Source organism: Eurosta solidaginis, chromosome 5 (assembly GCF_040869045.1).
Source record: "Eurosta solidaginis isolate ZX-2024a chromosome 5, ASM4086904v1, whole genome shotgun sequence".
Classification (NCBI taxonomy): Eukaryota; Metazoa; Arthropoda; class Insecta; order Diptera; family Tephritidae; genus Eurosta; species Eurosta solidaginis.
Genome location: NC_090323.1, coordinates 121,048,975 through 121,067,421, shown reverse-complemented (window position 1 = coordinate 121,067,421; position 18,447 = coordinate 121,048,975). Strand labels below are relative to the sequence as shown.

Genomic DNA, 18,447 nt, shown 5'->3' with positions numbered 1-18,447 from the left:
CCTATCAGTCTTTCATCCTTATACATAAGAAGGTATATGTTTTTATATACTATATATTTTGTTTAATAACTTCTTGTTGTTTGTTTTTGTTTGATTATAAACATTGATTTTTATGATATATAAAATTTGGATGACTGAAAATAAAATTTGTTCTTGTTAAATTTTTTAAAATAAAAAGACGTATAAATTATTTTAATTTCCTCAAATAAATATCTTAAAATACACCAATATTTTAAAATATTAGATAGCTTCATTACAGTGGGAATATGATAAACAATTCGCACAGTAATTATTGTCTCTTTCGAATTTGAGGCGGTCCTAGGCCGTTAGAGCCGGCTAGAAGGGCCATGTTAGGTTTTGTAATACCATGGGTATGGGTAAGGGAGGGAAATAACCACTTCTTCTTTGCATAAAATAAAAGACGCGACTTTCGTTTTAAATGTATTTATTTACAAAACTTTATTTGTTATACATAGGGAAGTATAATTTGACACTTATATGTTTATACAATTGATCTTGAACTTAAGACGGCCGTTGGACCGCTTACGTTTTAACTAACAAAGAGTAATTATGTATTTCCTCTGCTTATTCCAATAAACGGTGGGTGAACTGATTGTTTAAAAGGAGTTACAAAATAAGTAAGTATTTATGAAATTTATACACATAATAAAAAGGGTAAGTATTTTACAAATTGCAAGTAAGTATTAAAAGGGTAAGTATATTATATGGTGAGTGTCTTATATTTGAATATTTGTATATGTAAGTATGTTTTGTCCTGTGATTTGATGGGGTTTGTACTCATGTCTTCAACAAAGAGAATAACTTTTTCAAACACAAATTCAATTGGCTAATCAGAAAAAATATTCAAAAATAGGATTTACAATTTTTCCATCTATACCTTTTTCCGCTTCTGAGCTCCTGTGTGCTATGGTTAGTCAATAACATTATTTTTGTTATATATGGATATTATTGGATCTTATAATCGATAACATTAATCTTAAATGTATATTATAACAAACATTAAAGCTAGAGAAAATACATATATCGATCTAAGTGAACAAGCAGCTCCAGAGCCAGCACAAAAGTAACTGTTACAGTCAGCTGTATAAAGTGTACGATAGCGCTCAAGAACTTCCGACCAACTACATAAACCAACATTGCACCAGTCCAGATCAACCACATTTTGATTTAGCAAGAATATCACCTTTTCGTTCTCCGGACTAGTTCTGTTGCATTCATATTTTACGGCGAGAAAGTTTGAAGCAAAAGGGTCCAAATGGCTAGTTTTCCAAAGACGGTCCCTTCTATTATAGTTGATAGAAGTAAGAGGGATTTTATCCTTTGCTATCCCTAAAGCAGTTATAAGGGTCTGAATACCACTGCTATGAGCAAAATAAGCCACTACATTGGGCCCAATTTTATCATTCAAATGCGTTAACATATCCTGAACTACGCGACAATTGATGCGAAAATTTTCTTCATAACCATATCCGAGCTTGTAAAAATATTTTATGTCATCTTCGTATTCGAGTATGTCAACTTGATGAGGTAGAAATGCCTATAAAATACAAAGCATACACAGTTTTAACTAAAATGGTTTATATCATGATTCGATTACTATGTATGTATGTACATTGTTTATATATAAAGTAGACTGGGTTAGTCCATAAGAAATAAAAATTTAAAAGTCCGCCCCTAAGTTTGAATTTTTGGTTGAGAGGATCTCAGAAATATAAAATTTTATTTTTTATTCTTGCAAATGCAAGAAAGCCTATTTACAACATGTGTAATATTGCGAATATTATTAGAGTAAGTTCCCGTAGGGACAGATTCCGTAAACTAAGAACATACTTCAGCACCCTATGACATTGCATCATGAGGGAAAAGTATTTTTGCTAGGTGTTCAAAGATCGTGAAAATTAAAAAAAAAATTGTTCGAACTTGGAAGTTTGCTTTCGAGTTTAAAGAAACGGCCCGATAACCCAGAGACCTGAAACTTTGAAGGAAGCTTTGGCTTTGAAAGTTCTTTTAGAACAGGTGGAATATTGCGACCGATTTTTGAGCAACTTCCTGAAGAGCTACATTCTTGAAACTAGGAACATACTTCAGAACCCCATGACAATGCAACGCCAGGGAAAAAACTTCGCTAGGCGGTCCAGAGATCGAGTAAATTAAAATTTTACTTTCGAGCACATGGAAATTTTACTTTCGCCTTTCAAGGAACTTCCCGATTACTTAAAGACCTGACACTTTATACATACACGGTTAGAAAAATGAGGTTACATTTTAAACTGTCCATTGGTACAAGCAACATTTCCAACTATTTGGAACAATTTATGATCCTTGGAATTTACTAAAGAGCTTTCAAATACTAAACAAATGATTACATACAAAGTGTGTATGTGTGTAAAAGAATAAAATATGCAAGGAAGGCAATTGGGATAAAGTTTACAACAACTAAGGCATGACGTAGCTGAATGCGTTTGTAACACTTCCAACAATCGTAGGAGTACGGGTTCAAATCCTCCTCCCGGGAGAAAAGACTTTAAAGAGATTTACAAGGTATAATCGAAACAGCTGTCGCCTTGTCCATCCTGCTGTCATGTTGTTTAAATTTTTCCCAAATTATTAAATAAAATTATAAATTAAAAATTGCTTCAAATAAATGTTTTCATACATTTAAAAAGCAATGAGGACAGTCCCCGCTTAATTCATAAAAATATACGGCATTGGTTAATTCTTTGCAGTTCTATAAATAGGACAAAAGAAAAAAATACCAGTTTCATTGAAACCGCTAACAAACAGCATATCTTTAACACATGATTAAATACAAAGTATGTACTATGTAAATAGAATAAAATATGCAAGGAAGGCAACTGGGATAAAGTTTACAACAACTAAGGCATGACGTGGATGAATGCGTTTGTAACACTTCAACCATCGCACAGTGGCGCCTTTTGAGTTTTTTCTTTGCAAAAATCATAACTTTAGAACCAATGAAGATATTTTAAAAATTTAAAATGCAAATGAAAGCTAATTAATTGAAGTTTTATTATGTGAAAGCTCAAAATGTGACAGATACAGGGTGCTTCAAAAAAATTCGTCAAAATCGAAAATTTTTTAGAAAAATGCAAAAACAAAATCTTTTTAGTAAAAAATAAAAAAAGAAAATGAGATTTGTTTTATAATGACGTATTTAAGCATTAAATGAGATAAACTAATGATTTTGATAAGATAGAGTGGCACTGCCCACTTATGATAAAAAGTTGTATCTAAGTAGTCACGTAATCAATAACTAGCAAAATCAATAGACGTATTGTTTCTTTTAAATGGCAATACTTTTATAAAACTCAAATGCCCGTTTTTGGTGCCACAATAACAAGGTGCTTCAAAATTCATAGTAAAATTTTACATGTTTTTTTTTTTTTTAATTTACAAGCCAAATATGTATTTTATAAATAACTAAAAGCTATTGAAAGTGGTTCAATAAAATTTTATTGAGCTAAAGGTTAAACAGCCAACGAATTTTGGAAGAGAGGAGTGGCACTGCGTATTTATGCTAAAACGTTTGATTTTAGTAACCGCTTTACCAATTTGTACCAATCTCGATAGACGTATTGATTTCTATAAAAATTTAATACTCGTTTGAAGGCGACATGCCTAAGATTTAAAATAAATTTGATAAACTTTGGAGAAATGCAATAACGAAAAGTATATATTTATAAATTACTAAATTAATTAATTCTTTTATTTAAAATAAAAAATTAACTAGTACATAGATATCTTATTTTTCAATAAAGTAACAAAATTGATTAGTAAATCTCTTTTTCATTGTTGTGATAAGAAGTGAGAAACTTATTTTATCTTAACATAGTCATCGTCACTGGAACATATATCTAACAAAGCAACCATTTCTGAGCTATACGCATCTGTAAGATCTTTTTGTGTTCTTACATACCTCATAGATGATATGACTGGATCAGAAGAGATAGATAGCTAACATGTTGAAAAGGTCTTCGTTTTGTCTAACTCGTGATACTTTGCAGGTGTTCATAAATCTATATCTTTTGTAGTCCTTGTTCTTAGGTTATTGAGCTTCTTCGGACATTTCTCCAAATGGTAAGCACTGGTACTCTATTAAATCTTTTCCATGTGGTAAAATTTTATGTACCGTTGGTGTAAGTTTCTTCTCAGAATACTTTTGATGCAGCAACTCTGTAATTTTAGATGCATATTCCCCAAATTTGGGTCCATTAACTGGTTCATTGCAGTTTAAAATATTTAAAATTACTCCCAATCTTTTCACAATATCTCTATCAACTCCTGTTATGCGAACAGTCACTTCATCGTTTTCAAAAAATCTTCTTAAGGAGTTACCATAATTTGTATTTCCGTATCCATACTTTGGACAGTCAACTCTAAGGCCAATCTCTTTATAGAACGCATCTTATCCTAGCATGCAAAGGAGATATTCCATACTCATAATTTAGTTCGCCAGTTTTTGATTCATCAAAATTTTCAAAGTCCTTTTGGCTCTTCTTACAAATTGGACATTTCATTCCCCTCTTCAATTTCAATTATTGTTGGTTCTAATTTGGCAATTTTGTTTTCTATATCACTCACTGTAGCTTTTATGAGTTCCAAAGACTCCTTCTCGTATTTAAATAATATCGGGCGGCAGAATATAGTTGATGACGGACGTGAATTTTTCCAATATTCTGAAGCTTCATCTTTTAGTCGTAATGGAACAATAGAAGCCATAAACATATTACTATCTGTAATTGTTTCATCGTCTAAATTTATTCTTTTGTATATGCGCTTTGTCCTGATGATCCATCACAGTCCCACTTAGTTACCAATGCTAGCTCCTTTGGCAGTGATTTCAACTTAGGTTAGGTTAGGTTGGGTGGTAGCTTCCCTGATAGAGGAAGCTCACTTGGACAACATGACGGTCCGTTGTGATACCACATATAATAAACTAAACTAACGGTGACGTAGATATAACTACTTAGAGAATCGTTGGGTAGCAACGATAAAGTTCCGAATGATCCCGATCTCAACCTTGGATAGCTCCTCGGGAGATCCAAGTGAGTCACGACCGAAATACTTTCGCCTAGTTCTGGCAAAAGCTGGGCAGTCAAGCATAAAGTGATTTGGTGATTCCACCTCATCATCCTCCATACAGCTGCAGCAGGATGAAGTTTCCAATATATTGAGACGTACCGCATGGATACCCATGGGACAGTGCCCTGTCAAAACCCCAATGACCATTGATAGGTGAGCCTTAGTGAACCCAATTATTTCAGCAGACCTCCTGCCATCCACTTTCGGCCAGAAAGATCTTGATATCCTGCAAGACGTAGTGTCCGCCCAACGTTTGCTGAGCTGACTCGAGGCCCAGCTATGGAAGAGCAATCCACAGGTGGCTAGCGGAATCCCGAAATCCCTACAGCCATCTTCGTCCGGTTCAGTTGTACCGATTCGGGCTAAGAGATCCGCTTGACATTTGTAAAATAATTCGATGCAATCGCAAGTGAGGTCAGGCACCCCCAGACCACCCTCGATCGCAATGTAGTTGAGCTCAAGGCCTTTATAGCCGCTTAGCTATCAGAGTAGATGTTAAATTCCCTAACCGTAGTAGCGCTGGATAGCATTTCATCCACCGCATCCTTAATCGCAGCAACTTCCGCTTGGAATACACTGCAGTGATCAGCCAACTTAAACTTGCGGCTTACATTTAGCTCTTGACAAAAGACCCCCCGCCAACCTTTCCGTCTAACTTCGACCCATCCGTGAACAAGTTAACCGGTCCCATGCCCCAGATAATTCCTCTTCTCCACTCCTCCCTCGGGGGAATGACTGGGGTGAAGGTTGTATAGGGAGCGGCCACCGGCATGCAATGGTCCGTCCTGTCCGGGATAAAGTCGAAACTAATAAGAAGGCTAGAGTGTCCGAAATCAGAAAGCATATAACCCATATCACGAAGCCTGACCAACGACCGGGCCGCGGCTGCCTTTCCCGCAATATCTACTGGATGCATATTCAGCATGACATACAGTGCCAAGGTAGGTGTTGTTCTCATAGCGCCAGTGATACCGATAAGCGCCGTCCGTTGCACTGACACTAACATTTTGGAGGTGCTCGCCGTGTCCAGTGCTTTCCACCAGACCAGCACCCCATAGAGCAGAATCGGTTTTACCACCATCTCATAAAGCCAGTGTACTACTCCTGGCGAGAGCCCCTATCTCTTTCCGATAGCCCCCCTGCAGCAGTACAAGGCAACCGCGGCCTTCCTGGCCCTATCTTCCACATTGGGCCTCCAGGACAGCTTCTTGTGCAGAACAATTTCCAAATATTTAACCCTGTCAGTAAGTACCAACGGTACCCCTCCAATCGAAGGAGTTCTGAAGTCGGGTATCTTATATCTCCTTGTAAAAAGAACCAATTCTGTTTTTCCCGGGTTGACCGCCAATCCACATGATTCAGCCCACCTAGCCACAGTATCCAGGTAGAACATCGCGCAAGGTGCCCAGAAATTTGCCCCTGACTAGGATAGCTAGGTAATCTGCATAGGCAACCACCCGACAACCATTGGCTTCTAGCTCCACAAGAAGCTCGTTGACTACCACAACCCAGAGCAGAGGAGATAGGACACCCCCCTGTGGCGTGCCCCTGCGCATCTTCCTCCTAATTATGGCCCCTCCCCACTCCGCTGCGACAATTCTGCCGCATAGAAGTTTGCTAATAAATTCAACCAGAGCCGCTTCGACTCCTAAACCCACCAGAGCTCTTTCGATTGCCCCCGGTAAGACATTGTTAAAAGCCCCCTCGATGTCTAGAAAGGCACCCAGAGCATACTCTTTATGTTCTAGAGACCCCTCTATTTGCTTTACAATCGAATGGAGAGCCGTTTCCGTCGATCTGCCTTTGCAGTACGCATGCTGTGAAGCCGACAGTAACCCCCCAGGTATCCTTTCCCGTAGGTACAGGTCAATCAGCCGCTCAGACGTCTTAAGAAGAAACGACGAGAGACTGATTGGCCTGAAATCCTTAGGTGACACATGAGAGCTCCTGCCGGCCTTCGGAATGAAGATGACCCTAACCGTGTGCCACGACTTAGGGATATAGTTAAGCCTGAGGCAGTTAGTGTAGATGATGGCCAACCAGCGGCAGGAAATCCCTAAAGACAGGAATGATGCCATCCGGGCCGGGTGACTTATAGGGCTTGAACGAATTTATAGCCCAGGATATTTGACTTTACCGTAGTGGGATGGCAGGCATTTCTGCATGGCCAGCAACCGCCGACCACGCAAGCGAAGATCCCTGCGCAACTGGGACATCGGGAAAATGATTGTCCAGTAAAAGTCTCAGGGACTCCTCGCTACTCATCGACCAGTCCCCACCATCATCCCTCAGATACCCCCGAGGGGCGGGATTCCTAGAGATTATTTTTCTAAGCCTCGCGGATTCATTGCAGCCCTCTACGTTTTCGCAGAAGCTTCGCCATGAATCTCGCTTGGCTATCCTTATTTCATATTTATAAATCCCCAGACTCACCTTATAGAGCACCCAGTCCGAGGGTAGCTTACTCCTCCTGGCTCTGTTAAAGAGCCGCCTACTGGACGCTCTTAGGTCATCAAGGGAATCAGACCACCAGGGCGGCTTGCCCTTTCCCCTGTAAGTTTTCAGTGGGTAGGACTGTTGAAAGGCGCTATTGCTTGCCAAGGTGAAGTTTTCCACCAGACCGTCTATTTCAGATTCGGACAGGTCCGAACCAATGATAGGCGCCTCAGGCAATAGCTCTCCCAACTTCCTACAATACAAGTCCCAGTTGGTTCTTTTAGGGTTCTTAAAAGATATTTTACCGGAACGTTCTTCATTCATCGATAACTGAATATATCGGTGATCAGAGAAAGAGTGCTCGTTGAGAACCCTGCAGCCAGATATCCGATCTTCCAGTTCTCTGCTAACCAGGGTGAGGTCCACGACCTCCTCCCTTACCGCAGAAATAAAAGTTGGTCATTCCCCCTATTACATATACAAAGTCCCTCATCTACAATAAAAGTAAATAAAGACTCACCTCTGGGGTTCGTATCCGAGCTCCCCCATATGCTATGGTGTGCATTAGCAGCGGCACCTATGATTACGACAACACCTCTCCGCCTTGCTTCAGCGGTGATTTCGCCCAGTATCACAGGCGGTGGTCCCGTTACGTCCCCATGGGGCATATACGCTGAGACCACCCACAATTCGTTACTGCCTTGCTCGAGGCAGACCGTGGTTACGTCAGCATTGCTGAAATTAGAGAGAATAAAAGCTTTAAATTCCTTTTTAATAAGCACACAGGATCTAGGCCTACCTGCCTCCCCATGCACCAAGGTGTTGAATTTTCCCGTCCTTAATCCAGAAAATTTTCCGCCGTTACTACTCAGCCACGGCTCCTGGACAAGGACTATATCCACTCCGCCTTTCTCAAGACAGAGCAACAAGTTTGCGGAAGCCGCCTTAGAATGCTGAAGATTGATTTGACCGATTTCCATCAACACCACCCTTCTTCTTCTACACCCAATCCTTGGCGGCTTCGCCCTCGGAGACTAGGAGATCCTCCTCCTCCAAACAGACGACTTACACTGATGACGGATCCCGCCATCGATGATTCGCCCTCGGAGGCTAGGAGCTCCTCCTCTGCCTTATCAGCCAGACGACTAGCACTGATGACAGATCCCGCTATTGACGGGACGTCAACAGTGCTTTCGCTGTCCAAATTAGCGGGGTCAGCATCCACAACCATGGGTACTGGCTCCCCTGCGGACGCCTCCACCCTCTGGGGGAGAGGAACCATCTCCCCTGGAATCGGCGTGGTAGATTTTGAGAACCACACGCTCGAAGCCATAAGAGATAACCCCCCATCTTGTCAGAGAGAGAACCGGTGGTCTCTGCGTTTAGCAGAATCAGCACTTGCCGATGTGGCCCAACAGCCTCCTCTACTCTGAGGACCCTCCAGTTATGCGTCGGAAGGTTCGGGTTGCAGTAACGCATTAATTCAAGTATTTGCTCCGGCTGATGGAGATCCCTCCGTTCCACGGCCTCGAGTCTGGCTCCCCTTCAGACCTCCCCAACCAAAGAAATTATTTTCTTAAAGATACAGGCCGACCGCTCGTCAGCACAAGTAATCAATCTAAATCCATGATACCACCCCGAGTATTCGAAGCATGGCCGCGTACCTGGGCTCTCCACAACAGCGGTCATATAGGCCGCTGATATGGCGCTGGCGACCCACGGCCACTCCTCTCGGGAGATGGCACCATCCTCCCTACTCCTATCCAGGACCCCGAGGGTGATGGAGCCCGCTCGTTTAGCTATTTCGCTAAACGAAATTGCGTCCCCACCTCCTCGGGCCCTTTTTGTCGTTGAGGCATTCCGCTCATTCGACCTTTGCTGCTTCATAGCCCCCAAACCCTGCTGCTCACCCGCATCGTTCGACACCGGTGTGTGGTCGTCGCAAGCTACGACGCTCCTGGCCCACTCCAGCGTCCGGGAATGCTTCCTTCCTTCCGCAGTAGCGCTCCAAGATCTTCTCAGCTAGGCGCCGATCACCCAGAGCTTTCCTACGCGGCGTCGATCGCCTACCTTTCCCGGCAGGCTTCGACCCCAGGGCTCCCGTTGGGAAAGCTCCTCGCGACAGGGATTCCTTACTAGTACTGGGCTGGTCCGTCGCATTCGCCGGACCTCTGCCTTTCCCTGTCACAGCCCCATATGGGGCTGCATTGGGTGTCGGTTGCGACACCCCTCCACTACTCGTACCTACGGGGTTTGAAACCAAATCCCTGCGCTGATCCGTTTGATCAGCCCTTTTGACCCGCCGGGAGCTTTCCCGGCTGGCAGCGACCTGCTTCGAAGCACTCTCCGTGCCTGTCGCGTCCCTCGCACCATGACGACCTTCGCCGTCACTCCTACCCTCCTTTTTGTTCGTTTTCGTGTTCATTCTAAGAAGTCCCCCCTCAAGGCCGCTATCCGGAGCCGATTGTGTAGTCGCCCTTCAACGGTCCCGTGGTTATCTATGCTGCGCAGGGAGGCCACGCGAGGGTTGACGCATTACCTTATGGGTAATGAGTTCAGAGCCAGACCGGACGCAAAGCGGGAAAATCTTCAACCGCACCTACACCACCAACTTAACGGCGACGGAGCCGGAACGTACCTTGAGGCCCGCCACGGTTTTAACGGGACGTGGGCAAGTGCAGCATTAGCCTACCAGCCATTTCGATAGGGTTTCACCCCGACATACTAAGGTGGCAGAATACTGCACCTACCAGTCCAAAGTCATCAATTCCTATCCATAGTCAAAATCAAGTCCCTAACAATCCAGTTCGTCACCGTTGAGCACCGATCTTGACCCTTAACAGGGTCCTCCCTCCCCTGAGCTCGGCACAATGACTCAGGGGTGCGGGTTTTATCGAGTTGTCCTCTCTAGATCCGCCATTATCAGTAGAAGCAGGGGCACCTCGTGCAGGACGTGACAACCAATCACGTGTGACAATTCGTCACTATGGCCGGTCTAAGACTGATACCAGTCCCTGATCCAGAGCCTGGAACCACGCATGATATCCGAGCCAAGTATCTTAACCCCCGATTTCAACTTTTCTTCGGTAAAACTTTGAAGGAGTCGTGCAGATTTGGAGCTCAATTTCAGCTGATACTTCGGTTATTTTGGGACTTAGACTGCTTCTTTATTAGCTTGAGTAATGTTTTTGTATGCAGGTAAAATATCGGCATTATATTGCAATAATGACTTACGCAATATAATATATTTTTTCTTCGTTAAACCGAGATCTATAACCAGCGCCAAAGGTTCTTCGGGAGTGTATTTCCTTGGTAGCGCATTTGGTGGTGTGGGAATGCTGTTTTTGATCCTCATCAGTCGCTCTGGACTTGCTACCGCAACTGCTTCTATTATACGAGACTTCACGTTTTCTTCGTCTTTTTTATATTTAATAGCCAGTGCTTCTGAAAGATGAGTCGTGGCCATAGCTTTTGTGGTATCAGACAGCTTCCTTTTCTTTGTGTAGATAGAACACCCTTCTATGGGTTTTGTTGGTCTCCCTCTAGTTGGATTGGTTGGCGTGCTAGGCGTTTCTTCGTCCAAAAAAGTTTTGTCAGCTAGCCACTTTTCATGCTTACTTAGAAATTTTTCATTATTATGATTAACGTCCTTCAATTTTCTTTCTATCATAATGTATTGTAAACCAATTTTTTCTTCCAGGCCTTCCCTTTCTTTAATGCTTGTTTCACTCGCTAATTCTCTCATAATAGCCTCAACGAAGTCCCGTCTTTACTTTGTAGATTTAAACACCGCAAATAGTTTCGAGTTTTCTAGATACATATTAGAATTGGCTTCGAGTGTATCTGACTAAATATTAAACTGTGAACTATATTTAAAAATACTATTCACTTTATTTGAGTAAACAGAATATTTAGTTCCTTAATCTCCAAAAACGAAAGATAATGTGCATTACCTACTCAAATTATTAAAATGAATTTCAGGTATACAATTCGTAACTAAAAAAATGTATGTTGTTAACAAGTTCCAATAACAAAAACCACCTTACGGCCGTACTGAATTATATATACCTGTTCAGGCGCGTGTTTATGCCCAAGGTTGTTTAACTTTATTTGATGTAAAAAGTGAAGTTGCAGCAGAACGCAGGTAGACTTTATGAATTTAGGTTACCGAATATTTCACAAATAACTATACTATAACTATAACATATTTTAACATTTTTTTTTCCATCAAAGTTTTAAAAAGGGCCTAAAAATAGGAATTTCGAAAAACAGGTATATCCGCCAACTTTTACCAAAAAAGACAATTTTTTTTTGTTTCGATCCCAAATTAAATTATCTTAAATTGCTATACAAGAAAACGACAACCGGCCGCCTTATTTACTCACAAAACCATTTTAAATACAACGAAAAAGAAAAAAAATTTCAAATTTTTCCCAATGTTGAAAATTGGTCAACTTTGAGCGGCCCTACCTGGTAAACTGTGAATCTGTGAAAAAATAGTTGTAGTCCCTGGAAAATTCTCTATTAGAAACATGTATTAGATTTAGCGAACGATTTTTTTGATTTTTGCCATGCTTTAACGGCAGAGGCGCCACTGTGCATCGTAGAAGTGCGGGTTCAAATCCCACTCCCGGGAGAAAAAGCTTTGAAGAGATTTACAAGGTGTAATCGAAACAGCTGTCGCCTTGTCCGTCCTGATGTCATGTTGTTTAAATTTTACACAAATTATTAAATAAACAAATAAAATATCTCAATTGCACAGCTGTTTTACATCTAATACCCCATATGATACTATTTTATTTTGTCTTGGATTCCAAGCTAGAAATTTTGACGAAGCTTGATCGGAAAAAGCCAATTTCCAACATGAGAAAGCGAAACCATCATTTCCCAAAATAAATGAGTTTGTCATATAATTTCACGATAAAAACAATGCAAATATAACCGAAAAATGTTTTCGCGCCCTCTTGGTTCACTTTTTTCATAAGTACAAAATAAGTATACACACACAAACATTACTAACGTCCATATAACGAGAGTCTTCAAGAAAATTCAATTTAAATTTTTAAACAGACATAAACGGTGATAATTTTGGAATATATAGCATTAAGGACACCTTATTTGCAGTAATTAAGAAAAAACGTTAGCTTACATATATTCAAGTATTTAGTTATTATTTATATTTATCATTAATATTGATACAAAGATTGAAGTTATATTGATACAATGCAACTGTACTCCTCCTACTGTACTTCATTCCACTCCATTAGACTGTCTTCCTTTACCTCCTTCCACTCTATTCGCAACATAACCTCAATTTAAGCTGCCATGCTATATAGTAAACAATGGTTGCGTATTTGTGCAAAAAATTTTTAACTAAAAATAAAATTACTTTCTTGTATTTCGGACATTGTATGGAACTGGCAATACAAACCATTCGACCAATATTTATATATTGTGTAAACACATTTGCTGTTTTTTATTAAACATATGTATATATATTGGCCTAGAGCTCAAACATACCTCGAATAAAAATAAAATTTTCATTTATCCGAAAAAATAAAGAAAAAACAAGTAAGGAAGGCTAAGTTCGGATGTAACCGAACCTTACATACTAAGCTGAGAGGTATGGAGACAAAATAAGGGAAAATCACCATGTAGGAAAATGAACCTAGGGTAACCCTGGAATGTGTTTGTATGACATGTGTATTAAATGGAAGGTATTAAAGAGTATTTGAGGAGGGAGTGGGCCATAGTTCTATAGGTGAAGGTCATTTAGGTATATCGCCATAAAGGTGGACCAGGGGTGACTCTAGAATTTGTTTGTACGATATGGGTATCAAATTTAAGGTATTAATGGGGGTTTTAAAAGGGAGTGGGGGTAGTTGTATATGTGAGAGATATCGACCAAAATGTGGACTAGGTGACCCAGAACATCATCTGTCGGGTACCGCTAATTTATTTATATATGTAATACCACGAACAATTTTTTTCTAAAGTTATATTTTGCGTCAATTAACCAATCCAATTACCATGTTTCATCCCTTTTTTCGTATTTGGTATAGAATTATGGCATTTTTTTCATTTTTCGTAATTTTCGATATCGAAAAAGTGGGCGTGGTCATAGTCGGATTTCGGCCATTTTTTATACCAATACAAAGTGAGTTCATATAAGTTCGTGAACTGAGTTTAGTAAAGATATATCGATTTTTGCTCAAGTTATCGTTTTAACGGACGAGCGGAAGGACAGACGGTCGACTGTGTATAAAAACTGGGCGTGGCTTCAGCCGATTTCGCCCTTTTTCACACAAATAAGTTATCGTCCTAGAGTCTAAGCCCTACCAAATTTCACAAGGATTGGTAAATTTTTGTTCGACTTATGTTGAGTGGAATGTTGACATAATTTACTTATATACTGAAAAGATATTAAATTTTTAGTTAAAATTTGACTTAAAAAATTTTTTTTTCAAAAGTGGGCGTCGTCGTTCTCCAAATTTGCTAATTATTATTAAGCATACATATAGTAATAGGAGTAACGTTCCTGCCAAATTTCATCATGATATCTTCAACGACTGCCAAATTACAGCTTGCAAAATTTTAAATTACCTTCTTTTAAAAGTGGGCGGTGCCACGCCCATTGTCCAAAATTCTACTAATTTTCTATTCTGCGTCATAAGTTCAACTCACCTACCAAGTTTCATCGCTTTATCCGCCTTTGGTAATGAATTATCGCACTTTTCCGGTTTTTCGAAATTTTCGATATCGAAAAAGTGGGCGTGGTTATAGCCCAATATCGTTCATTTTAAATAGCAATCTAAGATGAGTGCTCAGGAACCTACATACCAAATTTCATCAAGATATCTCAAAATTTACTCAAGTTATCGTGGTAACGGGCATGGCTCAATCAAATTTTTTTTCGATCCTGATGATTTTGAGATATGGAAGTCTATATCTATCTCGATTCCTTTATACCTGTACAACCAACCGTAATCCAATCAAAGTTAATATACTCTGTGAGCTCTGCTCAAATGAGTATAAAAAAATTGAATTTTCGTGCAATTTGAACAAACAAACAAAAAATTCCAAAAAAAATATTAGAGTACACGTATGTAAAAAATGGTACACGTGATACACCCATTTTTTCCAGGGTCGCTGAAATGATGGTACCAAACCACCTATTCTAAAATTAACAAATACTGTTTTAGACCAAAACTCAATAATTACAAACATCTGTCTTAACTTCAAAACCAGACGTCCGCTAAATTTTATTTTTTGGCTGTATGTGTGTTCTTTTATAACTGCTCTAATATCCTTAGTTTTATTTGAAAATATGGCTCCATTTAAGACTGAACAGTTTTTCTCATTTATCTAATATCTTGTTATGAGTCACTTATTGTGTTTTGGTTTGGAACTCCTCGAGTATACTTCGACAATATAGTTCTTGATAGTGTGACAACTTATAGTACATTGCTTTTTCAAATTACGTATACAGTTTTTGTTAAATTTTACTCGGCCGAAAGCTCCAAAAGCCCAATAATAATGAAAGGTAATCGCTCAACTTTTTGTAGTAGACGAAGTCCAAATGGTTAGTTTTCTTGAATTGTAAATAAATAAGACTACCTACATAGTCGCTAGTTCTAATTTGTTATATTTACACAAAAAAGGAGGTGGCTTTAAAACAATGAGGTCTATATTTGAATACCAGCAAGTTTCGATTCAAAACTTTTTTGTTTTATATTTAGAAAGTACTGTTCATAACCATAAGTGGCTGAAGCTCCGAGACAGCTAGACGCGCACGGGCAGACACCAGCCATTTTCTTCGCGCCATCAGGTAAACTTGGTACAACTTTCAACGATTGTCAGCCCATAGTAAGTATACTAGTAAGGCTCCATAACAGAAAATTTTTTTACTAGTAAACTTACTATGGGCAGACAATTGTTTGAAAGTTGTACCAAGTTTACCTGATTTTACTAGTAAACTTACTATGGGCTGACAATTGTTTGAAAGTTGTACCAAGTTTACCTGATGGCGAGAAGAAATTGGGTGATGTCTGCCCGTGTGCGTCTAGCTGTCCCCGAGCTTAAGCCAGTTATGTGGATTCGTTAGACAAACAACCAACCAAACCATCAGTTGAGACAAACCCAAGGCCTAACAAGAAAAATTTATACGCACACGTAAGGGTTGAGAAGGAATAATTTCAAACACTTAAAATGACCATCGAATAAAGTGTTAGCAAAAAGTAACACAATACTGCCTTTGCCTCGCGGTTCTACTGCCTATAACTTACCGCGCTTATCCCAGGTTTAAATTTAAACCCGTATGGTTTTTACTTTAAACCCAATTAAAAGAACAAGCCACTCTTTCAGTGAGTACAGGCCAATAGCCATACCACCTTTTCTGTAGAAGGCCGTTGAGCGCATTTTACATATGTGCGTGAAAATAAACTTTTTTTATCACTCTGGTTTCCGCCAAAAGAGAAGCTGTACTACGGCAGTCCTTTATGTAGTAGAAGATAAAAGGGAGCGCATCGGTGATAAATTTACGGCTTTCTTAACCCTTCTTGAACACTCCAAAGCATTTGACTATGGTCGACCTACAACATACTATGTAAGAAGCTAAAAAACCTGTTTAATTTCTCCAGTTATGCAACCAACCTAATCAGTTATTATCTAGACGGCAGAACCCAGGCAGTATGTGTAGATAGTAGAAAGTCAAACTTGTTAGACGTTTCGCAAGGTGTTCCACAAGGTTCAATCCTGTGTCCTTTGTTATTTGTATTGTATATTAATGACCTACCTAGTGGTCTCAATTATTGTGACGTCCAGATTTACGCTGACGATGTTCAATTGTATACGTGCTGTCCTATTCATTGTACCAGTTTATGTATAAGTGACTTGAAAAACGATCACGCATACAAAAGAATTTGGTGAAATTTGAAGCTTCTAGCTGTTAAAATGAGATAGAAATTACGAAAGGTTTCTGATCTGAACAATCGGTTGCATGGGGAACATCTATATATATTTCCGATCTCTTTCTTTGAAATATTTACGGATCTCTAAATGGTAAATGCACCTATTTACGGGTTAGTCCATATTTCCGTTCTATTTTGGCATTCAGCGAAGGTGAACGCGGTAACACGAATTGCTTTTGAACCGATTCTAATTTGTAGCAGTGGGTCTGATAACGAGGGTTGCAGATTATCGAAGCGTATTCCAATATTGGCCTAAACAAATATATAAAGAGAGTTTTACTAATATATGGATCATCGAAGTCGTTAGACCATCGTTTGACGAACGCCAAAGTTCCTTTGGCTCTTTTCACGCAACCTTTTATGTGCGATTTAAAGTCAAGTTTAGGATCCATCATAACGCCAAGGTCTACGAAGCTAATTGTATAATCATCTATCATATACTCGTGGGATTGGTAGGATTTCCTTGTGAGATAGATGAAGTTGCACTTCGGCGGTTTTAGTGATATTACACTTACCCTACACTATTCGTTTAGGGTATTCAGATCCGGTTGTAGATTTGATCTATCCAATGGTGAGCGGATAGGCATAACAAGTGTTGAAGACATGATCCAGTTTTCGGACTAAATCCGCCCCCCTCCGTCTGGCAACACCCGGCCATTGCGGCCAAGTTCACGCAGCACATCAGCTGTGCTTGCCGACCACCACCGCGCTCACTCTCAAAATCAGTTTATCTAAAACTGCCCACCAACACGCACCGATCGTGCCCCTTCGTTTTGTATTATATCGCCCGCTTGCCGTCGCGCACCTTTTATTCCAGTTTAATTTAATTAAATTTAATGTTATACATTTTTTTTTTAAATTTGGAGTTGTTTTGTTTATATAAGTTACAAAATAAAGAATAATATGTACATATTTTAACTTAACTCCTTGCCTTTATCTTTCATAAAAATAGTGCTGTGGTAGTGCAAAATTAAATATGGTCCTTCGAGCCGGATATGAACCAGCGACCTATGGATGGTAAAAACATCTCCCCTTCGCCGAGGTTCGTATGTGAAAGCTTACGTTTGTTTGTTCGTCTTTCCACAAAGGCTGCTCATTTAGAAGTGTGCTCTGATCTCACCACGAACGCCTTCAACGCAGCCTTTGCCCGATTCATTGGCCGCCGTGGCCTATCCCATTCGATATTTTCTGACAACAGAAAGACGTTCGTCGGCGTACAACGCGTATTACAAAAGGAATTCACCACATTTTTCAAGGAAGTCGCTACAGACGTCGCAGAAAAATATGCAACTCACGGACTCTCATGGAGATTCATCCCACCATACGCTCCACACATGGTTGTTCTATGCGAAGCGGCTGTGAAAAGTTTCAAGATACACTTTACGAAGATAGCAGGAAACCAGAACTTCTCCTTCTAAGAGCTCACTACCTTCTTAGTACGCATAGAGGCGGTCCTCAACTCCCGACCGCTCTCCCCTATGTCCGAAGATCCAATGGATCCTGGATAGTCCTAACCCCAGGGCATTTCCTACGTGGCGCGCTACTCTTGTCATTACCGGAGCCACCTGCAGAGCATCTTACCTTAGTCAATAAATGGCAGAAAGTGCTTCACAAATAGTTCAGCACACGATGGAAGAACGAGTACCTCAAGGAGCTTCACAAGCGGTACAAATGGAAATGCCCTCAACGCAATAGCAAGTTGGAGACTTAGTCGTGGTAAAGGCCCGTGCCGGCCCTGGAACGGGTCGATGCCGTCCTCAACCCAACCACGCGTCGTCCGCCCCCCTCCGTCTGGCAACACCCGGCCATTGCGGCCAAGTTCACGCAGCACGTCAGCTGTGCTTGCCTACCACCACCGCGCTCACTCTCAAAATCAGTTTATCTAAAACTGCCCACCAACACGCATTGATCGTGCCCG

The 18,447-nt window shown here is 40.4% G+C and overlaps 1 protein-coding gene across 9 annotated transcripts in view; it reads right to left on the bottom strand.

Annotated features, from left to right (window-relative positions):
* Positions 1 to 440: 440 nt before the first annotated feature.
* The window catches only part of Mipp1 (Multiple inositol polyphosphate phosphatase 1), a 1,171,163-nt gene continuing 1,153,156 nt past the window's right edge, over positions 441 to 18,447 (bottom strand). For all 9 annotated transcript variants that reach the window (XM_067757520.1, XM_067757518.1, XM_067757523.1 and 6 more), the window contains one exon: positions 441 to 1,558. In XM_067757520.1, coding sequence (XP_067613621.1) covers positions 998 to 1,558 — 561 coding nt within the window. In that variant the 3' untranslated portion in view covers positions 441 to 997. The remainder of the gene's footprint in view (positions 1,559 to 18,447) is intronic.